This window comes from Cyclopterus lumpus, chromosome 1 (genome assembly GCF_009769545.1).
Source record: "Cyclopterus lumpus isolate fCycLum1 chromosome 1, fCycLum1.pri, whole genome shotgun sequence".
NCBI classification, from domain to species: Eukaryota; Metazoa; Chordata; class Actinopteri; order Perciformes; family Cyclopteridae; genus Cyclopterus; species Cyclopterus lumpus.
The window spans coordinates 21189005-21212888 of NC_046966.1; the positions used below are offsets into that span (position 1 = coordinate 21189005).

Consider the following 23884-nt stretch of genomic DNA (forward strand, 5'->3'; position numbering starts at 1 on the left):
GCTCACCAGTTTCTCCACCCCGGACACGGTGCGGTTGGCATGACGGAGGGAGTACGCCAAACGGCTGGCGCCATCACTCGATTCGCCGTTTCCGTAGAATCCCACAGCGATGCCAGCGCTGGGGAGGCAGAAAAACAGGAAGCGTTAACACAAAGACTAATCAAACCATCGGAAGGCATCAAATCAATGAATATCGATGAATGAGTTCAGTACTACTCTCACTCGAAACTAAGGCAAAGATGGTAGAAGTATATAAGAAGTTATTAAGTGCAGTTCCTCTGTTAACCAGCAACAGGCAGCGATGAGCTCACTGTTCTTTGCATTGGTGTCACCCTCCAGGACTACCAGGAATTATTCACACACACACACACACACACACACAGAGCCTACACACACACAGAGCCTACACAATAATTGGGTCACCAGACCGCACACAATATGATCCTTCTGCAGCCCTTCATCCACATTCACACATGACACATGCTACGACATCTGAGGTTCGCGGCCCCAACAGCCTTTTCTTCAAACCCCCGTCCTCCTTAAGCATGTTCACTAAACCCGTCGCCCACCCAACACCCACGTCGCTTCAAAGAGAAATCTCCTTCACACTCTATCTCCTCTCTAGCCCTCTGCCCCCACACAGCCCCTCCCCACTACGCTCATATGTTCTCTTTGTGTACTGTATGCGTGTGTGTTTGTGTGCGTGCGTGTGTGTGTGTGTGTGTGTGTTCGAGTGCCCTCTTTGTATTGATGGTGTCTTGGTCTGAACGCTAACAACAGGGCGATTTGTGGAGGGGAATTTATGGGCATTGTTAAGGCAATTCATTCTAGCCCATTAGATCTTGAGTAGCCCCGTGTTACAGCTGGTTTACACACACAGGCCTTTGTGTGAGTGAGTGTGTGTGTGTGTGAGTGTGTGTGTGTGTGTGTGTGTGTGTGTATTTCAGAGCTTTACGATGGACTTTGTATGTACATGTGACATAAAACAGCAAATGCAGAGGGGAAACAGACTCGACAGGAGAATCAGAATAGAGATTTAAAAAGGGCACGGAGGCTCATGAATGTGCTTTACATGTTGATGTAAATAACATGTCTTTTTATCCGTCCTTTTCCCCACCCATCCCTCCCTCCCTCCAGCCTCTTTGTCATCTCGGTTTTTAACGGTAAATCATCTCCCTCCGCTCCCGTTTACGCCTCCTCTCCTTTCCTTGTTCCCACTTCCCTTCGTCCCTCCTCTCTTGTCCCCCTTCCCTCCATGAGATTTCATCTCGCTGGTTTTAATACCTGCCGCTCCCATCAGGATATTTAAGGGCTTTATCAACCAACGGTGTGGGATTTGAGACGGCCGGATGGGCAAAAGTTCAGAAGCCAGATAATTTGACGGCCGACATTGGCCAGCTTAACTCTCTTAAAAACTCTTAAAAAGAGAACCCACTCACGTCACAAAGTCGTCATCGAGCAACCTGCTCTGAGCGATGCTAAGTTTAGTCTCTGCTTCATCGTAACGATAAAAACCTGAAAGAGCCCGCTAAACGCAGACATTAATTGGGTCAAAATTGGGTCCACGATGAGTTCAAGTTCTCTCTTCATCATTGTGAATCTTAGAGCTGTCAGTCACATTTATTCAGTCAGAGCCAGCTGCAGTTCTTAGCCTCGTGTCCCCTCGCATAAAAATATATATTATAATGAAGTTCCAAGCAGTGCGATATGTAGATTTTAAATCTGGGATCAGATGAGTGCTTTGGTATCGGCAAATCCTCTGAGTCGAGGTACCTGAATCCGTATTGGGAGAGAAAAAGATTTGATCAATGTAGCCCCAGTTATTTTTAGAGTTGAGTAATCTCTCTCTCATTCTTTTTAGATGAATAAAGGAATCGTTCCACCTAGAAGATGTCAGAAAAGAGAGAAACATAAATTCCCGCAGCTCACATTTTCTTTAAGAATGTGTTTGTGGCCAACAAAATAAAACCCAGAGATATTCAAATAATTCTTGATAAACTAGAACCAGAAAGTGTTAAACTTTAGATTAATGTTCGACTAATCCCTTCAGCCTACTTAATAAACAACCTCATACAAGACTTCTTCTGTAAACTGCACCTGCACACAAATGGAGGAAGTCCACATGTGGTTGGTGCTGTGCCAAAAATAAAGTATGATGTCATGTTAAATTGTGAACAAAGAATCGCACGAGTGCTCTTGCTCGCATCCACACACACACACACACACAGAGATTCATATCAAATATCCAATAAGAAATATTATAGCTAATCATGAAATATTAAAAAGCTGCAAAGAAATACCACTTTTCTTCACCGAGTCACACGAAAACACACACGGACGGACACACACACGCGCAGGCAGACACGCCGCCCCCCCCCACCCCTTCCGACTGTATAATTCATTTCTCGTCTCTGCATCAAATCTGCTTCTGTCTCCATGGCAACCTTTCTAGGCCAGGGAGAAGGCCGATCAGAGAGAAATAATATATAACGGAGGGGGACTAAGAGAGATGAAGAAAAGGGGGGAAGAGAGGGAGAACATGTCTGGAGAGGGTGAAGTCGAGGAGCGTGTGAGCGTGTGTGTGTGTGTGTGTGTGTGTGTGTGTGTCTGTGTGTGTCTGTGTGTGTGGTGTGTGTGTGTGTGTGTGTGTGTGTGTGTGTGTGTGTGGTGTGTGGTGTGTGGGTGTGTGGGAACGATCTCAGAGTGTACACATCCTTCAAGATTTCTGGCCACAGCTTGTTTATGTGCACATTTGAAATGGGCATAAAAAACCCACATGATGTTGTTATGGGTTGCTATGCGACTCAAACATAGCGCTGTCCGTTTTGGTGCAGTTTGAGCGCTAAGGTGGATGCAGCTGTGCAGCAACAGGCTGTGATACACAGAGACAGCAAATCAGTGCCAGTTCCTCCCTCTCAATCCCCAGCGATAAAGTGAAGACTCTATTTAGGGCTACAGTGCAACTCCTTCAATGGGGATGAATGATTAAATATATTGACCTTCACTCACTCAAGCATCCTTAATAGGACAAATCGTATAGCCGCAGCTGTCAGTGGAAAACGAGGTTATTGTGAACGCGTCGACTCCAACGGGGCATGACCTCTCACCTGCAGACGAGCGTGGCGATGATGACGCACCAGGCGGTGCAGCAGCAGTCGGCGCTGGGCTGCTGGTGGGAGTGCGTGTGAGAGTGCGAGGAGTCGTCACTCTTGCGTCGCCGGCAGCAAAGCCAGAAGGAGTAGAAGAGGAGGAAGAGGAGGTCCAGGCCCAGGCACAGCAACGCCACCGACCCGAGCAGCAAGATGGACTGGAGAGAAGAAAATAATTAGTGGCAACAAAAACAATGTATAATGTTTATGTCACACTTTATCTGTTCAACTTTGAGCTGGATTCACTCAGCCCTTGTCCCGGGGGACAATATAGGAAGTGGGTTAAATATACAGGAAGCGAATCAGCGGATACAAAGAAGACGGACCCCGTGATTGAGTTGTTCCTGTGTGGATAGCTGCGCACAGACACACAAGTTGTGTTTCTCTCAACAGCTGTTTTGAGGCCAGAAAAATAGTGTCTGTTAGAACGGGTGTTTGACGGATGCCATAAAAAAAGCACATTTTGCACACCATCAAAACACGCACACCTCCGCGGGAAGGGAGCGGAAGCGATTGCAGTTGGGGGAGCCGTCCGTCGGTCCGTGTGTGTGTGTGTGTGTGTGTGTGTGTGTGTGTGTGTGCCAGAGACCCGCCCACACACACACACATATCACACACCCTCGAAAAGCTTTGAAGTGTAAAAGAAGAAGAAGGGGGCAGTGGGGGTAGACAGAGGGAGTCGTGGGAAGGGGGGAAGGGGTTTGTATGTGGAACAAAAAAAAGAGTCTGAAGAGACAGAAAAGGAAGACGATGACTGAACTGAACATGAAAAGGGGAGAAATGGAGATGAGGGCTGTTACAACTATTTTTTTTCTTTACACACACAATGTTTTTCTTTCCCCCTGTTGGGATGTCTGGAAAAGTCATTGTGGACCGCGGGACCGTGGGGAGACAAAGGCACGTTTTTTGGAAAACCAAAATCTCCACCTGCTAGACTACTTACAGTAGACAAAGGAATCGTGCCTCAGTTCTGCTGTAAACAGCAGCAGTGTGAGTCTGGGAAGTCCTCCGTGGATGATAACAGATTCTGACTCCGCCTCTAAGATGCTCGCAGACTTCCTCGATTCACAGGCTTCTTAACGGCTCCTTTTTTTTTTTGTGCTGACCTCAATTTTTGCTCGCTGGCAGCCAGCAATGTCCCCGCCCTGCGGCAAATGTATGCACCTCTACTGTAAATATGTGTGAGTGTACATGTGTCAAAGAATTCATATTAAAAAAAATCAGATATAATGTTTTTGTTTCTTAAAAGAAATATCGGGGATGCAATCTTGGCAATGTGAAGCATAATATTCTGAATAAGGGGGTTCCCAACCCGAAGGACGGGACCCCAAAAAAGGGTCGCGAGATGATTAACAGGATCGGCAAGCAGAAAACAAACACACACAATCATGTTCGATTTTTTTTTTTTTAAAGATTTTCCGATAATCTTTGCAGGTTTTTTTTTCCTCTTGTGAATTATAGAATCATTTTCCCTCTTCAGGCCTTGAAAAATGATGAACTGTATGTAAGAAACATCACAGAAATGACTGCACAGACTAACCAGTCCCACTAGAGCTGCTCCGCGCTTGTCAGTTCAAAAGGCCCCAAAACTCTGCTGGCATTGAGAAACAATGCAGACTAATAAGGGCAGCATTTCCTAAATTAATCTGTGGCGAATGTATAACCGGGCCAGCATCAAAACCTGGAGTGCTCCAGCTCATCCAGCTAGTGGGTCACTAGAGCACCGCAGTAGAGAGGATGCAATATGATATATATATATAATAGGAAGTGACCTGCAGTGGTGTAATGTGACATCTGAAGGCAGAGATGAGGGCTAATCTTCCAACAGCAGTCCAAACCACAACCCTCAGTCCCTGCAGCGGCATCAGAGTACTTCTATTGTCTGAGGTCTCGAACTATAAGCCCGCAGCTCGGAGATGCCAACTACGGCCATTACATTTACTTTAAATGTTCACGCTATTAAATGCTACTATACTACTACATTTAGCAAGCGGCTACACTGCAAGAAAATCTGGTTTCTGTGCCATACGATTGTCAATTTTCCTTTCTATCAACACAACTATGTAACACTACTAAACAGTTTAACGTTCGACATTACAGTCGTTTACTGGTGTGCCCACATTTTACAAAATATATTCATTTATCTGTTGCTCCTAAATTTGACCAGCCGCTGGTCGAGCCGGGCTGGTCGAGCCGGGCTGGTCGAGCCGAGAAAATCATTTGATTGCTTTTCTCCAACAGGTTAAAGAAAATGAGTGGAGGGTGAGGAGGGGGAGATAAGATCAGTAGATTCCTGGTAATATCGATGTTATTATCTATAGGCTTAGTGCCTTAGAGACGCCGCGCTACGGTAAGGGCACACTGTGCTCCGCTAATGCATTGTTTGATCTCTTGTGTCTATAAAAAAAATCAATGTTATGGCTTAAAACCATAACGCTTGAAATGCCTTAAGCTTTAAAGAATGAGGAAACCTCACGCCACACAACAACAGATGTCAGCATGGCATCCATCCATCATGAATCCTGACACAAGCATGACAATAGGATGACACAGATACAGGGATAACGAGGAAAGGGGGCACGAGAGAGAAAGTCTTTCATTATACTGCAGAGCTCAAACAATTAGACAATCGATGACAGACATCTCGTTGTCATGAGCGATATTCAACTCTTCATATTCTTTGTACTCTTGGTCTCATTGAACCAACCGCATTGTTTGGGAAATTTAAATTATCGTTTTTTGAGAAGCTGTAACCAACTATTGTTGGTATGATATGCTGATCATATTATTTTAACGATTACGTCACTAATAAGCATCTCCTCTGTATATAAAGCAATAACAACAGTACCGATAATGTCTGGTGTATGGGCTTGAAGTTGAAACGTATAATCTGACTGAGAACCAGGACTCTGCTCCCACTGGGTACGATGGCCGCTAGATTAACTGTAAGGCTGACAAACCATCAGAGCAGATTAAGCGTGGATCAATTAGCCACTAATAAGCACGGTGATCTTGGGCGTGCGTGTGTGTGTGTGTGTGTGTGTGTGTGTGTGTGCACATCGATGCTGCTGGAGATCAGCTTGCACGCTGGAGGAGGGGCTAAATGTTAAACGCCCGGACACAGTGATCTACTTTCAATCTGTCCATTTAAGTGTGTGTGTGTGTGTGTGTGTGTGTGTGTGTGTGTGTGTGTGTGAGTGCGTGCACGCCTGTGAATGCGAGTGTGTGTGTGTTTGAGCTGACAGGATCAATCACTTCCACCTCAGTGAGTTGCCCTTGCACTCCCCCTGCCTGGGTGTTACTCTGGAGCCCGGCCTTGCCGTCTATCCTCTCGACTTGTTTCCTGAGGCGCTGCCTGACCTCGGGTTCATTCGGCTATTATTCACCTGTAACTCGGTCAAAGAGCAACAAGACACACACACACACACACACACACACACACATGCCGGATCCGTACATCGGACAAAGGCCTTTGATTACCTGTGTGGCACATTTCTATATTTTAAACACTTTTCATTCTTTTCATCCTCTCCCAAAACGCGATGAGATGACTTCTTCCACTGTGAAAACTGTAACATACTATTAAAAATACCAATTACAGACTTAACTTTCCACAGCCGGGAATATGTGTTATTACAGGTCACATGATCCCTCTGTAATGTCCTGCAGCTGTTTGACTGTGGCCGGCAGCTGACTCTGCGATTCTACCGGTCGCACAAGCACACACGCACAGATAAACACACACACACGCTACTGCACTGCCTCGCACAACCTCGGGATGAGAGCTCCAATTTCGGCTTCTCAGACAACTAAATTAAAAACGTTTTTCTTGTAAAAGAAAAGAAGAAAAACACTGAGTCAGCATCCCGAATGAAGTCAGTCATCAGAGACCAACTGGTCTTGTCTCTCTCTCTCGCTCTCTCTCTCTCTCTTTTGTGTTTGTTTTAAAGATGTCTGCATCGGATAGATGAAGAACATGAATGAGTGAGTGACATTGTGTGAGAAGAAAGTTTTGAGCAGCTTCAGCGCTCAAGAGCTGAATACAAATGAACCTGCGCCAAATCACATCAGATAGAAAAACAACTACACAGAAGAATCTCTCTCCATTGTGTGTGAGTGTGAGTGTGAGTGTGAGTGTGTGTGTGTGTGTGTGTGTTGTGGTGACGGACTCAGTGCACTGAAGGACACTGTGTAGGACCTTGTTTGTGTGTGTGTGTGTGTGTGTGTGTGTGTGTGTGTGTGTGTGTGTGTGTTTCTCAGCTGGATGAGTGGATGCATGAAAGCCTTTGAGACAGATATACTGAGCCAATCAAAAGACGGGCCTCAGTGAAAGAGTGAAAGAAAGAAAGAGAGCATTCTTTCACAACAGACTCCCCCCCCCCCTCCCCTTCCTCACTCCCTCACCCACTCCCTCCCTTCGCCAATCCATTTCAAACTCCTTTTTCTTGTTCTTCTCACCCTCTATCTCTCCCTCTCCCTCCCCCCGTCTAGCCAGAATTAATTATTTCACCCTGAATAGAACCCCTATATTCACACAAACACACACACACACACACATACTAACACACAACCCCTGAGGGAGATCTGTGACCTCACCTCGACAAACAACACTAAGTGCTAAATACGCACCGACGCAGAAAGTGAACATACTGCATGTGGCGTAATGTACATGCAGCACGGATAGCACGCACCGCTGCTGCACGCGCAAACAAACATGCGAGCGCAGTGCAGAATGCTCGGTTGGCATGGAAACGGCCCCGTCCGCTAAAATATGTCAAGATGTAATTAGTCTAAAAAAAGGGGGTCCTTAAAATTCTAGTGGTCACACACATTGACACACAAACTCACAAAGGCCCTTAGTGAAACACTGAATAGCTCGCAGGAAGTGGCTATTTGGCAATTTAGAAGCACCTCCCATGGCTCATCGGAGCCTCTCGCTCCCTCTCGACCTCCAATCAGTCTCTTTTTATCTTCCGCTCTCCTCCTCGCTTCTCCCTCCGGTTCCCATCTCCTTTCCTTGTTCGCAGCAGTGGGTGCCTTCCCACGCTCGGCTCTTGAACTTGCACCCCCCCCCTCCCTCCCCATCCTCTCCCCGTACGTACATGTCAGCAAACTACATTGAGGGGTGACTGCAGCCCATGAAATGTGGGATTCTAAACAATGTGTCTTGGCCTTGTTTTTGTTTTTGTGTGTGTGGGGGGGGGGGTTTCACAGGAGCTGAGTTTTTCTGGTGCAGAGACCTGGAAGTCACCTTGTTTTAGGATTCAAATGAAATGCAGCAAAACTGGGCCAGAGCCCCCCTTTGAGATGGAGCTGCTTTCTAAGGCAACGCTGCAGACTCAGTCAGGGTTTTGACTGCAATCAGTTTCATGCTTGTTTTAATCCTAATGGTTGCTTTTAGTTCAGGATTATTTTTTCGATTCATCGATTAGTTGTCGATCCAATAAAATGTCAGGGAGTAGGGAAGAATAACCATCATGAATTAGCTCAAGAAGGTTATATTAAAGAAACAGTCCGAGCCCAAGGGTATTTAATTTACAATAACATACAAGCAGAACATCCTCATATTCAACAAGCTGGAACTATTATTTATATTATACCATATTATGTTGGCTTTGTAAATTCGACATCATCATCCGGAGACAGAGCCCGAAACAATTCATCTCTCTCCACTGACTTCCTCCTCGTCAATTCTGTCCGGTAGCAAACAAAAAGGCCTAAAAGCTGCCGTGTGGAGCAGCGCCAACAGGGCGAAGGAACCAGAACTATGTTTTTAGACGCTGACAAATGGAGAATATGAAGACAAAGTTGAGGCATCAGCAGGAGGAACGGGGAAAACGGTGGCGTCCTGACACTCAGTGTGCCTGACGTTCCATGTGAAGCGAGCTCTCTGTCCAAATGTCAGTGTTAGGCTAACTGTATTTCTTTAAGTTACGCTAAAGCCTTTTGACAATATGCAACTTGTGTCACGGCGGAATGTGGAGAAATCAGCTGTGCGGTATTATGGTGTGCCTTAGCTTACGACAGTAGCGTGCAAACGGCTAACTTCATCGTCTTCGTCATTATCCATCATCATTTTAGTTATGAACTGCACCCCTGGTGGACAAAGGGTGCTTAAATAATCCTTTGACGCAATGAAATATGGTGTTTTTAGCTAGCTACGGGCATTTTGTTAGAGTTTCAGCTCTTGGTATGACGCGGTATGACGCAGTATGACGAGTTGCGCTCTGTTTCTATCGGTTCCCGTGACTATTGGAGATCAAAGTAAGCAATACCTACTTGCTACCCCTCGTCAGATTGTCTAGGAGCTGCAAGCAGTTCATCCAAAGTGGCATTTTAATAATTTCTTAATAAATCCTGAATAGCTAAAACTTTCCAATATTTTCAAAGGAAAAGGCAAACATTTGAGAAATGTAATTAATCTTCCCTTTTCTCAGATTTATAGCGCAGCCATTAAGGGTTCCAACCTCAGGTTGGGAACCACCTGTCTTTTGATTAATCAGCTAATAAATTCTGCACATGTAACCATAAATATGATGGAGCAGGTAGGGGATCAGTATCATGATTCAAGGACATTTCTCTCCCTCTCTCTCTCTCACACACACAAGCACAAAGCATTGATCGATGCGGGGAGGGAAGCCACAACAAATCTGTGGTTACAGGACAGCCGGGGCCGCCGCTCTGCTGTGAAATCACAGCGTGCGCAGGTGCCAAGAGGGGGGATGATAAGGTGATGCTGCACGATGGAGAGGATGATGAATCCCCGAGTGGGAGGTAATTACTCCCCCGTACTTGTCTTACCTTCTGGTACTCGGAGTCCTCCGGTCTGAAGTCACTGCTGACGAGCTGGAATTCGATGTTGAAATGAGGCATCCGGTGGAGCAGATTCACCCACCAAGGCGGAGCGTAGTTCACCACGGCCGCCATCCTGATCCCGATCGAGCTGCCTGCCTGGCTGTCAACGTCACTCTCGAAAAAACCTGATTCCTCACGCGGACACTGTGGAGAAAAACCACCACGGTCGTGAGGGTTAACAGGGCAGAGAAATGACTTCACCCTCTATTCTCCCCACAGAGGTAGAAAAACTGCTATTAATCGAAGACGAAGGTTCATTATCCACAGTCCTTGCTGCTCATGCTGTTTACCACCAAAACATCAAAACCTAGTTCAGTCGACTGGAGTAATTACCGATGACTGGCATTATTACAAAGCCCCAGTGATGAGTTATCTGTGATAAGTCAGCGACAGGGGTGGGACAAACATGTCAATCCACATCAACAAGCCAATCTATTGTACTCTCTCTCTTTTGCATTCGTTGGGGCTCCACTTGCACAGTTTTATGTCCTATAAATTCCACACGGTCATTTTCTTCCCCATTAATGTGCATAGATTTATTGATTATCTTGCGAGTGCTTGTGCCCATCAATGACACACTTGTGCACACTGCTGTGCCAATGGTCAACACACTGCCATTTGACATATTACTTCTTCTTTTTTGTATTATTCGTATTATTATTATGTGAAGTCTTTCATAATGACCTCAAACAATATGCATATGTTTTCCCATTTGCGGGCTGTTTTTTCCCTTTACAGTTCCTGGTGTATTGTGGGTGACGTTTGTCATAACGTAATGTAATGTGCCTTTCATCGTGACAACCGTGGGCAATATTAGTGTCACACAACAGCTCCTCCGTCCTTCCCACTAATCACAAACAAACCATTAACACGTCTCGACACGACGATGATATTTAACCCTAAAAAAAAGACATGTTTTGACTTCCCACTGTGAGCCCGATGAGGTCACGCTGTATTTTGAACATACTGTACAAGGATTGAAGCAGGACAATAGCTGACAGCTACCTCGCATCACCACCCATTTAACGGCCATACGGCGAAAAACACCGTGAACGCACCGTGAGATGAAACGTGCCGCGGACGGCGAAATGGCCGTTAAGTCGGAACCCCACACGACTTCTCGTCTATTATACGGACTTTGTAGGTTAGGTCGACCCACTACCCGAGGGTATAATCCTCGCTATGTTTATTATCAGTATCGTTGAGTCAATACATTGTTAGAGAAAAGCAACACAACAAAAACGGATTAGCTCGCTTTATCCCGCTTTGTCCGTTGAAAACTACCGCAGTCTCTCGGAGGGGGAGAGAGAGAGAGCTACGGGGGCTCCGAGTCCACATCCGATGGGGGGGGGGGGGGGTGTTGGGGGGGGGGGACCGTGGTACGACCTACCTATAGTTAGTGAAGCCGAAGCGGACGCAGACTCTCGTTTTCGGCGTCGTCTTGGGGGGGGGTGGGTGGGTCGGAGGGGGGTCCAGGCCGGCGTAGATTACACTTTATTGTCTTCCCGGATCCGATGGTGGATTTTGAGCCCCGCAGCCGTGCGCTGCTGCTGCATCAACGCGGCCGCTCCGAGCTAGCTGCGGTCCCGACCGCATTGAAAAACAACGGAATGACGGTCACCTGACCCGGTCCGCTCTCATCTCTCCGAGACGCCCTCTCGTTGTGAACTGAACTGCCTTCCCGGAGAGCAACGACTGCCCGGGCAGAGTAGGAGGGTGGAGGGGGGGGGGGGGGTTAAACCCCAAAAAAGAGAGTCGTTGACCCCGCAACACGGTGTCTGCCTATTCTCTCTCGCGCCCTACACCATTAACGGTCGGTGCGCGTGTTCCCACGGTGGCCGTTGGTCCAGAGTGTAGCTTCTGCGGCGCTTCAATTGGATGATGTTGTTGGAGCGTGAAGCAAACACGGCGTTTAAAAAAGCCCCGGAGGACGGGGCTTTGCGGCAGCTAGAGAGAGAGAGAGAGAGAAGGAGAGAGAGGGAGAGAGAGAGAGAGAGAGAGAAGGAGAGAGAGGGAGAGAGAGAGAGCAAATGCGCAAAGAGGCCGCCCCCTAACGTTGAAACGGTGGTAGTACATGTTACAGTCAGGAGCTTCAGTAGTACATTTATTAAGTACAATTTAATTTTCAGGTACTTCATCACTACATTTTGGAAGCCAATGGTCGTTTCTTTTTACTCCACTGCATTTATTAGATTATTTGTTTTAAAAAAAAAATAATAATTATCAAATAAATGATGACCGGCAGAATACAAAGTAGTTACAATTACTAGCTGCAACATGTGTGATGTGCTTACAAATGAATCATAATCCAATCATATTAATACATATGTATTATTATTATTATTATTATTAAGTGACTCATTCTGCATAATGAGTACTTTTACTTTTGATACTGTGAGTGTATATTTTGATGCTGATATTGATGGACATAAGATGTTGAATGTAGGAGTCTTTTACATATTGAGATTGTTCTGTTTTTAATTAAGTAAAAGATGTGGAGTACTTCCTTGACCACTGCCTTTTATTTAAGTAAAATGAATGTGACCATACTCCAATAAAACCCCTGCATTATAAATCCTACTCGTAAAAGTGATTAACTATTCACAGTAAAATGCACTTGCAAGTATCGAAAGTAAAACTCTTGTCTTGCAGACATAAATTCATTTGGGACTAATATACAAGAACAAGTTTGAGGCACTTGCATTACATTTGAATACTTCCATTTACTGCTAGTTTACCGTTCCACTACTACTTTTCAGGAGGAAACATTGTTACCTCCCTACATTTGTCTGGCAGCTGTAGTTACTAGTTATTATTATAAAAAATAAAATGCTTTGTTGAACACAACAGTGTGTAAAGTACCAAATTAAGTGCACCTCAACCAACTAAAAAAGCTGCTTACACATAAATGTATCAGCAATAATAATCACATATCATGCTATTCTGCCACCTGAGGAATACTTTTGATACTTTAAATAAATGTTTATAGCTTGGTGTTGGTACTTTTATTTTCAGCCATCTGTCAATACTGATGCATTAAAGTGCACTTTACAGCATTTCACTGTTATAGCACATTACGGTTATTTTAAATAAACTATCATGTCCTAATCTAAAAATGTAACTAGTAACTGTAGTCAAATAAACGACGTGTCAGTGTCATGGAGTAGAAGTATAAAACATAAAATAATAGTGGAAAGTAAAGTACCTCAAAATAGTAAAGTGCCTCAGTAAATATGCTTTATAATTCCATTGCTTTCCGATTTAAAAAAAAAACCCAAAACATATGGTTTCATTATAAAAACAGCATTTTATTGAAAGTCTCAGAAATTAAGTTACACACATCACGTGGGGGGAAACCGCACTCATCCGTAGTCTGCGTTGATCATTTGTGTATTATAGAGCGCAACAAATTATTGGCATGACGCATACTCCCCGTGTATCCTCCACTGTACCGTGTGTTTAGTATTGCAGCAGACTGATCTATAATTTATTCACAGTTTGACTCAATAGTGCATCAGTTCAGAGAATCATCCCTCGTTTCATGAAGTGCTCGTGATAGATTAGCGTAGCGCCGTTTGTGTGTCGCAAAGCAGACAAAGTCAAAATATGATTTGTTAATTATTTCCTAAGCCTGTGAACTACAGAGAAATTCAAAGTGAAATGAATGCATTTATTACAGTAATTTTAAATAACCACGCTGTAGGCACTTTGGCACAAATGATCCTGGAAATCAAATGGGATATCCCGTTCATGTTTATGCACGTGCACTAAAAAGAGAACATCCTCTCTGCCTCGCGTCAACACCGGATCAAAGTGTTGCACGTGAACAGTGTCCTGAAGAAGACCAGAATCAAAGAGGGAGGCGTTCACCAGCCTCTCAGCGGCGTGTCATAAACCTGCGTTCAACTTCTCAGAATACTCTGGTTATTACTATAGAGAGAAAATGTCGTGCATGTTAAATGTTATCCTGACTAATATCCCAGCGAGAACCCAAACCGTGAGGATTTGGTACGGTGCGACTGTGCAAGTCTCGGACATAAAAAGGCTCAGAGTAGAAAACACAGACATAAAACCTTCCTACGCACGCACACACACACACACACACACACACTCTCTCTCTCTCTCCGTCTGTCTGTCTGTCTGTCTGTCTGTCTGTCTCTCTCTCTCTCTCTCCCTCACACACACACACACACACACACACACACACACAGAGAAACCCAGAAGGTCTACAAGATGAAGACTTCTCTGCTTCTCAGAGGGCGTGACGGCGATACGATGATGTCGTCAGAGTCGTCAGACTCCACCCCGGCTGCTCCACCCGACTCGGCCGTGCAACGCAGCTCCGTTTGGTCTGCGGGAGAACGACAGGTGTCATTTTTGCTTTCATCGACTTGGGATTCATTGATGGCTTTTAACCTAAAATCGTCACAAAGCAATTCAGACACACCGTCAAAATATAAGAAGGGATGTCGAACTCGATTGCATCAGTCTGCTACAACTGGTGCAGTCCAAAGTCTCTCAGTGGAGCCCGCTGCACATCAAGCACAGGGGCAGACTTGTCAGCACGCGGGATTAAAAAAAAAAAAACTAAACAACAAAACGCTGACATGGCTGCTCTGCGCTATAAGGAAGTCTGGGGGAGGCTGGTGGAGAAAAGTGTCATGAACTATATATTTAAAAAGGCAAGTAACAAGAAAGAACTATTATTATAAAAGCAGGTCTACGTGCTATATAAATACTGTGAAAGTATTTAAATGCTCAAGCCATGTAGAAATACACACATTCCCGTATTGTGCCGTTAAACGAGTCCTCAGGGTTTTAGTTCATTCGTGATGTCACTAAACAATATAGAAACCAACTCAACCGTTTATCTATTTACCAGATTGTTTCTATTGACAGGAAGTAAACATGGAACCTGGTGGTTGCCTAGCAGCGAAATTGGAAGTTGAAGCAGAGCGTTCCCAAACAAAGGGTGAAGACAGATGTATATAGACTAGAGACAGTATGAGAAAAATAGAGTTTTTTGTAAACATTGAAGCACGTAAACACGTTTGAGTAGAAAAGCCCAAATAAAAGTATGAAGCTGCAAATGAGCGTAATATGCCTCCTTCAAGCTGCGTTTGATGAGAGGCTTGATGTGTAGCTTCATGGATATAGAATGGGGGACGATGGGGGAGGTTTTTGTCCATCTGTATTCAAACTTTTTCTTTGTTTGAGGCCGATGCTTTGTACCATATGGTTCGTCTGAGTCAGCGCCAGTTTTTAAGTTCATAAATAGATCCCTCCCCCCCCAAAAAGAAAAAAGGTACACCGTGAAACCTCACCTGTTGTGCTTGGTGTGTGTGTCGAGCGAGCTCTTCGCGCTGCCAGCGTGGGCACGTTGTTTCCCATTAGAGAAGGCACGGAGAACCCCGAGCTGAAACACACACACACACACACACACACACACACACACACACACACACACACACACACACACACACCACACACACACACACACACACACACACACACACACACCACACACACACCACACACACACACACACACACACCACACACACACACACACACACACACACACACACACACACACACACACAGACACAGACACACACACACACACACAAATCACTGCATTGTTTGACTGCATCTGTTCTTCCCACATCTTTTTTCCTCCTACAAAGTGAGTCACCTCTCTATTGCGCGGCTACAGCGAGCCAGGTGTCCCCTGAACGCAGACTGTACCATCGTCAAGGCAACCGCGTCAAAGTCTCCTCCTGCGGACGATGCGGCATCACTGCGGTTTGTCGCCTCTACGGCCTGAAAACGGGAGTTGAGGACGATGGGAGGGGGTAAAAAAAAAAGAGAGAAAGAAATAGAAGGTCAGTGAGGGAGACAGACAGAAAAACATGTATGTGGTGAGACAGAGGGAGAGATCATTTTTAGAGACATCTAATGGTAAGTTGCTTAAACTGCAACTCTGATTTACTTAAACCTCTCCACAATGACATCTGGCTGTGTTGCCAGGGGCTCCAGACAATATTATAGATTCTTATTCAGTCTTCACGTCATCATTCTTCACTCTCAGGGTTTGAGAAAAGTTAGTGGCGTGACGCACATCGAGATGTGTCGCCCTGCCGCCACACTTGACTCTCACTCGCCTGTGGGAGTGTCTCCATGTTTACGGTCCATCTATAGTTTCGTCATTATTGTCCACGCTGTAATTTAACCACGTCGGCCTCTTCTGAATCTTCCGCGCTAGGCTACCGATGCGCGACACGTTTCGCACGTCTGTCCGTCCCTCGCGAGTTTGCTCTTCGCGAAATTGCTTTCAATTTTTGTATTTTATTTTGAAGAGATTTTCTACACCTCCTTAAATCGAGGGTCTAAGAGAGGGTGTCGTATTGCTGGAAGGCCCCTTGAGGCAAATTTGTCATTTACGAAATTGAGCTGAAATTGCTATGACTTGACTACTTCACACTTAATACCAACTCACAAATTCTCGTTTTTCTAAAAGTGCCTTTTGATATGGAGACGAAGGGCGATGCAATGATTTGCAACAGGATTGTCGCCGCTTTGCAGACATAAGAGTGACAGTGAGTGTGTATGGAAGAGTTTTGTGCGTGGGTGAAAACCTTATTCCGTGTTTCTCTCAGCAGATCCTTCAGCTGTGACTCTCGGAGGAGATGAGCTCTCAAGGCTGACTGCAACTGCACAATGTCCTGGAGAAAGAATGCAGAGAGATGGAGATGAAAGAAGTCTGAGATTAAGTGTCAGGACATTATATATATAATACTTCCTCGAGCACCAATAACTTCTATTACATAATCGCGGTGCGTCACATACCCTGTTCCTGTGCTCCCTCCAGTTTGTCTGGATAACCAACGCTGATTTCTCCCTTTCTTTCTTCAGCTCTTCTTCTTCTCCTCCTCCTCCCTCCTCCTCTCTACTTCCAGTGTCCCCCTCGCCTCCCTCCTCCGGACCTGCTCCGGCTCGAGTGTCCTCGTGGTCCTCTGGCGATGTGGCGGAGAGAGAGGGGAGCTCAGCTTGTGCAGGTTTACTTCGGTCTTCCAGGGTTTGGATCCTCGCCAACAACTGAACCAACTCCTGTCTGTAAGACACACACACACACACACGAGTAGGTAAACTGCATCTGTAAACAACTCTCCTCTATGATTTAATGTCTTCATGATATTGATCTGACCATCGACCACACTGCGGTTGTATATTCAAGACATTATTTGCATCTAGGCGTGAAATGTCTGTGACAGTTCCTTTAAATTACATACAAAGAATATGAACATGTATAAGGATGCCTTTTGCTGTTTAAAAACAAGCTTTCTTTAGCAGAGATATCGAGAGTATGCGTCCTTTAAATCATATTAATGTCACAACACAACTACAAACATACTGATGCTGCTGCCTCTCTGTGTCCCGCTCATTTGTCAGCTCGGCTCTCCATCGCTGTGACTCCGCCTCCGTCTCTTCTCTCTCTGTCTTGGACTGTCTCAGTTCATCACTGAGGAGCACAAACACAACACAGACTCAAGAACACTGTGCGGCTTTACAAACTCCACTTGTAGGCTGGTGTGTTCTCCCTCTGGTTTTTATGATGCATTGAGATTATTGTTGTCAAGGTGTGAAGACACTGCAGATGATTTTATAGACATAAAAAACGTCTCACGTTGCTGCTCACTCACTCTTTACTTGACAGCCTCTCTTGAAGCTCCGCCCCCTCCTTCTCCAATTGGCCGAGGCGTCCTCTCAGACCAGAGAGCTCCTCCCCTTCCTCGGTGTTTGTTCCCACGGAGACCGCTGCCTCTGTTGCCATGGTGAACCCCAGAATCTCTGTGGGCGTGGCCTGGACCTCCCGATCCAAACGCCCGTTGCGCTTTGCCGACTGGGCGTGTCCTCTGCCGTCCTCCAGCCTCTGATAGGATGAGAGGGGAGTCGGACTGCGATGAAGCAGCTATGCGTCACAGGTGACTCCACGTGTTTACGGGGACGACTAGTCAGAGCTTTCTCTCACCTTCTCCACTTCCAACAGCCTCCTCAACAGCCTCTGTTTACTCCACTCTCTGTAACCTAGGACACACACACACACACTTTGTTCATCAACATGACAGCTCAAAATACAGTACATAACTATGGCTTGGAATTTATCACAGTGAAACTTTAGCCCCTGTGAAACAAAGTATTTTAGGCCGTGCTGTCAGAATTAAAACGTAAATGATCAATATTTGGTACTATACTGTTTGGTTTGTATATTATGATCTTATCTACTTGTAAGACAATTAAAATGTATCAAACAAGAAGAGACGTATCCTGTTTATACAGAGGGAGTTGTCCCTTCGTTAAAATGTTTCATAGTTATTAGGTTATTGCAGTCAATCAATGAGCAGGACTACTTTATGGCACCGTTTCATTTAGAGGAATGTTTCATCAATGTCATGTACTCCTTCTAGTTACCTCATCCCAAAAGTTTTTTTAAAGAGTTGTCTCAAAGTTTCCAGGAAATATCCTATATCGTGATAAATATCAATAAATATTAAATAACACATACAAGATTGTATCCTTATTGCAACTTTGATGAGCAATATATTTGATTCCCTCCTAATGTATTCATGTTGTTAGTTATTCTGATAAGAGTCTGATTCCCAATACAGTTTGGTTCTCTGAGACGAGCTAAAAAAAATAAAAAAATTAATGTGATCAATGTGTGAAATACATTCTTGAAAACTAGAAACTGATGAATGGAATAAGTGAAGTAAATGTATTGTAATCTCTTGTCCGAGGGTGTCAGTGTGGCTCAGTGTGTGAGATTCCACCTTTGATTCCTCCTGCAGGACCGTCGGTGTCGAGCTCCTCTCGGAGCGCCGCGTTCTCCTGCTGGAGCCGCTTCTGGTTCTCAGACAGACGGTGAACCGTGGAGCTTAAAGCTTTCTGCTGCCTCTGGGAGCATTTGCTCTCCACTCGGCTACTGCAGACGGATAGAGAGAGCGGGAGGGATTTGTATGGTATAATGCAGGGATGACAGTTTGTTTTTTTAACCCCATCCTTTGACTGATCTGATCTGTATGGCCATTAAAGTCTCTGACTACCAGTGTTGTCTCGCCACTCACAGACGAGGCCTCCTTTAAATCCTCTTATTTGACAAACGTGTAATTAAAGTAAACACGATTGTCCAATTTCAGTTCTCGAAAAAAAAAAAAAAAAAAAAAGAGCAATCTGAATCTGCGATATTTACACTGCAATTGCGACACGACAGTGCCAACAATGGACGACATCTTTATCGGATTGCTTTTGCTTACTTGGCAGCTTCATGAAAAGTTAATGCAACAACCAGCACTCAGCCAGCAACCTACAATCATGCTCAAATACCCGTGAGATAAAAAAAGAAATTAAAAAAATGTATTAAAGAAACGACAGAGGGCATAGAAGTCACAGCCAAAATCAATTTAGGGATTACAATAATCCCGTTATTATACCTGAGATAAGCGCAGGTTTTATTTCAGGGTCGCCGTATTGGGCTGAAACGGGTAAAGCTGTATGTTGTTACAACTTGTTAAACAAAGAAGGGCGTAGAAATGAACGAGAGGACGCAAACCTTTTCTCGGCAGCGTGTAGAAGCATCCTCAGCCTCTGGATCTGAAAGACGATCGCACAAAATCTTTAGTGGAAGTGGGTCTCTCATTCCTCTGGTGATTGTTTCAGGTGTTCAGATAATATGACAACATAATTATTAAGTTTAACATGCCGGTGGGAAAGTAGCATGTCACCTCGTCAAAGTAGGTTTCCACTGTGATCGTCAGCTCCTCCAGGTTGGTGGTCCTCAGCTCGCTTTGCAGTTTACTGGAGAGAAGAAAAAAGGGGGATGAGCTGAGTATTACGCAGCTTCACTAATGAACCAAATGGACCTTCGTCAGAGGTGGGGGAGTGTTTCACCTCAGTGCATTTTCTTTCTCTCTACACTGCTGCTCCAGCTTCAGGATTCTCTGTTTCAGCCCATTGAGAACCTTGGTGGGATAAAATCAAGTTTAACAAAATCAATCCAAAAAATCAATCTCTGGCACGTTCATCGACAGCGTGGACAGACTCACCACACTGCCGTCTTTCTTCTTGTCCACCAAGCTACGAGTATATTCAGATCCCTGCAGAAAAATGTGTCAAATGTTTTTTGTTTTTTTAAAGTATCCTTTGTTCAAATGACAAATCTCTTTTTAATTTTTTTTATTTAGTGATCATACTTTGGTGGGATCCAACAGCTCTTCTATCTGTCTCTCTCTTTTAGTGTTATCTTCCTCCAGGCGGCGGAGCCTGGCTTTCATTTGCTGGTTGTCAGACTTCTGGGCCTGGAGACTCTGCGGAGAACAGCACTAGTGATTAATCACACAACAAGGAAGGCATAAGAGGAAAATCCTGCGGTGTCAGATCTAGATGGATTTTTAATCTCTTCTGCAGAGGAAATACAAGTTACAGAACAGCACACTTGAGCCTTGCTCAAGGCCATTGCATTACTGAATTATCCTGCAGAAGAAGAACAAGAACAAGAACAAGAAGAATCCCCCCCTCACTGGTGCTGATGCACAATGTGTTCCAACAGTTTGTTGTTGTTGTTGTTTTTGTCCTCAACGCAACGTTTATTCAAGTTATTTTGTAACTCTTTACCTTCTTGAGTCGAATAATCTCATCGTACATGTCCTCCTTCTCTCTGGGATCGCCTGTGCTGCCGGTGAAGCCTGCAAACAGGGAGATGGTATAATGAACACACACACACACACACCTTTTAGTTATGCAACACTCGCTACCTCACTACCCAGTCTGTCTCCTGCTGTCGTCTCCTCTCCTCGACCGACTCCCCTAACCCTCAACTTCGCCAGTCTTGTCCTCGCTCTACTGTCATTCACTCACCATTGGATCCAGAGTGGAGATGTTTGTGTTTCCTGGTGCTCAAGGTCTGTTTGAGAAGCTCCGGCGTGACATCGTACTCTGACCTCAGGGTCTGGGACACGTCTGAAGAAGAGGTAGAGACAGAAAGGTTGGAGGTACGTCAGTGCAGTGAAACACTTCTGTTTAATTAGACCACATTAGTTTTAGCTTGGTGGTCCTAATAAACTGGGAACGGAGTGTATTTTCTACATAACGACCAAGTTCACTGAAAATATTGTTAAGACTCAAAAAATAAATAAAAAAAAGGTGCAGTGTGTAGGATTTGGCGACATCAAGCGGCGAAGTTACAGACAGCAACCAACTGAAACTTCTCCTGTGTGTGTGTGTGTGTGTCTGTGTGTGTGTAAGTGTTTGGTTTGACCATTCTGGGCTACTGTAGAAACATGGCGGCCGGCTCCTTATGTAAATATAAACGGCTCATTCTAAAATAACGAAAATGCAATAATTCTTAATTTCTGGCGACGATACGCTAAAGAAAACATACGTATTATCATATTCCATTTCTGATATAACCCCCCCCCCCCAGCTACTACTCACTGTACCTTTTAAAAGGTATACAACAAGCGGCAGAAGCAACCAAAACAACAGTTCCTCAAAAGCCAACTTTACTGCAGAAAGAAACTTCTTTACAACCCGGTACAAAAAACGGTTTGAAGCAAATTTCCCAGTTCATGACGGAGGGTGAATGTTTGTATTGCTCATCCGTTTAATTAATATTATGGCTTAAAGTAAGGCATTGTAGAGGGCGGGGGCCGCTTTGATTGACAGGTGGGTGCCGCCTCAGGTCGCTAGCTGTCTGCTCTGCTGCGTCGCCATGGTTTCCTCAGCTCCAATGACAATCCACCTCTTTGCCCAGTTGTGTATGAGCCCAGAGTCACAAGCTTTGAGGTTCACAACCGCTCTTCAGAAACCGAGACTACGACCAAAGTTTCTATACAGTCTACACGGCATAGAACTGATTTCCTATTAGTGAAATCCCGGAAAGACCCTGAGGAATGGAATATTGTTGAAACACTTGCAGAGTTGCTCGTCATCGGCTTCCCAACGACATCGGTACTGAGCAAAGTCGGCAAAGCAGCTGAACAAACTTGTGAGCCTCAGCAGCCACCATCCCTCCTGAGGAGAGACACTGTGAGCAGAGTTTACGTGTGTGTGCGTGCGTGTGTGTGTGTGTTAATTACCATGGCCGTTGCTGAGCGATGTGAGGCGAGCTGAGCCACTCTCCCCAAGAGCGTCCCCTCTGGTGTCCCCAAGGGAGGCCCTCGGCAGCCTCCAGGCCGCCACTGCTGCTCTCCTGGGGTTCACGTTCATGCTGGAGAAGTACGGAGACCCTGCACGTATACACGCTGCATGTAAACAACCACGGAATTTTGTAAAGCGCGTTAGTTAGAGCATCAAACCGCCACCAACGGGCCTTACTTGGAGACGGAGGAGGCTTGCCGGAGGACCTCTTCCTTCCTTTGATCTGACGGCGAGCAAAAACAAGGCGTTAACGCAGGTGAGAGGCGTGTCAATCAAAACGCTGACTGGATTCGTGACATTAAAATGTTCATTTGTTTTACCTTTTCCAAAATATCGGCAGAGAAAGAGAAGCTTTCCTCACCCTAGTGTTGGACACGGGAGGCAGAGATTTTTAAAACATAAATCCATAATAACAACAATGCATGTTTCTGCTTATAATGTGGAGCCTCTGTTTAGTTTGTGTGTCACATTTACACGTTATACGTTTATAAAAGGACAAAACACACACACACATAGTTCTGTCCCACAAAATATTCTATTCACAAAGTAATTGGGGTATTTTGGTCTGTTTGCTATACTGAACACGTTCACCTCTAAGTCCCTTTAAATTAAACAAACAAACAAACAAACAAACAAACAAACAAACAAAGGCATTGTAGCCAACAACCGCCATAAAGCTGAGTTGTGTTTCAGGCTTTAAATCGGTACATAACCGTCAGGGAAATAACTTGAATAACTTTAACGTGCAGACTCGGGGGGGGGGACTCGTTTTCTGGACCCAGCCAAAGCTTTAAATGTTTTTAAAAAGGACTCACCAGCTCCTCGAAGTCTTCATCCGTCTGAACGTCACTCGCCTCCAGAGACATCTTTACGCTGAACATAGCGAACGTCACCTCGAGTTGGGACAACTGGACTTTCTCCGCGTGCACGTTAATGCTCTCATGGTTCAAAACATAAATAAATATTATAAAAGAAGAAGAAGAAGAAGAAGAAGCGCACTTCTCGCTAACGTGAGGAGTAAAAAAATAAAAAATATCAACAACAACAACAACAGGGGACAACAAAAGAGATGTTAGTTAGCTAAACTACAACTCGAGTGTTCGTCCACATGAACACTGCGGACCCTCCTCGCGACGAGCCCCGGCTCACGCGCCGATGGACTTCCGTGTCTTCCTGAAAGCCGTTAACATGTTGTTTTCTGCTCCTTGCAGCGGGGGGTTTCGCTGTTTCCACATCGGTGTTGCAGATCGAGTCGTCTAGCAACCACGCAGCTGCTGGTGAGCTGCGTCAAACTGGACGGGGAAAGCCAGCGACGTGCCGGAAGCTACGCGACTGTGCCTTCAAAGTAAAAGCGCGGATGGGATTAAATAATGGCACACTTGCGATGCGAGTTTTGGTTTGGCACGATGCATTTATAATAAACTATATATTTTTTGGGATCACGTGTGTTTTTGGGTAGGCCACATGCTTGTAATATTCGGAAGAAAACGGCAAGACGTTTTTCTTCAATAAGATGCTTATTTTGAAATTTCAAACCAGTTGTACTTTTGGAGATTATTTTCGCTTCATAGAGCTAATAACTGAAACCAGTGCACAGGGCTGAATGTCAATAGTTTCCCTCTCCCTCCTTGCTTCTGACTCATTTCCTCACGTTGCCCATTGGTGAAGGGGTCCATAAAGGTGGGA

The 23884-nt window shown here is 45.0% G+C and overlaps 2 protein-coding genes across 4 annotated transcripts in view; both read right to left on the minus strand.

Annotated features, from left to right (window-relative positions):
• LOC117738608 (protein tweety homolog 3-like) overlaps positions 1–11975 on the minus strand; it is a 24998-nt gene extending 13023 nt beyond the window's left edge. For both annotated transcript variants that reach the window (XM_034544675.1, XM_034544586.1), the window contains exons 1-4: positions 11395–11975; positions 9951–10148; positions 3108–3307; positions 7–118 (exon numbers count right to left, since the gene is read on the minus strand). In XM_034544675.1, coding sequence (XP_034400566.1) covers positions 7–118; positions 3108–3307; positions 9951–10076 — 438 coding nt within the window. In that variant the 5' untranslated portion in view covers positions 10077–10148; positions 11395–11975. The remainder of the gene's footprint in view (positions 1–6; positions 119–3107; positions 3308–9950; positions 10149–11394) is intronic.
• Positions 1–23496, minus strand: part of iqce (IQ motif containing E) — a 26814-nt gene extending 3318 nt beyond the window's left edge. Inside the window, exons 1-20 of one of the 2 annotated variants that reach the window (XM_034544401.1) lie at positions 23014–23479; positions 22519–22560; positions 22376–22421; positions 22138–22287; positions 20918–21019; positions 20675–20745; positions 20254–20367; positions 20107–20157; positions 19952–20022; positions 19786–19858; positions 19614–19654; positions 18835–18986; positions 18036–18091; positions 17707–17936; positions 17418–17525; positions 16853–17117; positions 16642–16728; positions 15699–15826; positions 15329–15420; positions 14184–14355 (exon numbers count right to left, since the gene is read on the minus strand). In XM_034544401.1, coding sequence (XP_034400292.1) covers positions 14231–14355; positions 15329–15420; positions 15699–15826; positions 16642–16728; positions 16853–17117; positions 17418–17525; positions 17707–17936; positions 18036–18091; positions 18835–18986; positions 19614–19654; positions 19786–19858; positions 19952–20022; positions 20107–20157; positions 20254–20367; positions 20675–20745; positions 20918–21019; positions 22138–22287; positions 22376–22421; positions 22519–22560; positions 23014–23079 — 2070 coding nt within the window. In that variant the 5' untranslated portion in view covers positions 23080–23479 and the 3' untranslated portion in view covers positions 14184–14230. Of the gene's footprint in view, positions 1–13294; positions 14356–15328; positions 15421–15698; positions 15827–16641; positions 16729–16852; positions 17118–17417; positions 17526–17706; positions 17937–18035; positions 18092–18834; positions 18987–19613; positions 19655–19785; positions 19859–19951; positions 20023–20106; positions 20158–20253; positions 20368–20674; positions 20746–20917; positions 21020–22137; positions 22288–22375; positions 22422–22518; positions 22561–23013 lie in introns of those variants that run through there. The other variant, XM_034544455.1, reaches the window with a different exon arrangement.
• Between the last annotated feature and the right edge of the window lie 388 nt (positions 23497–23884).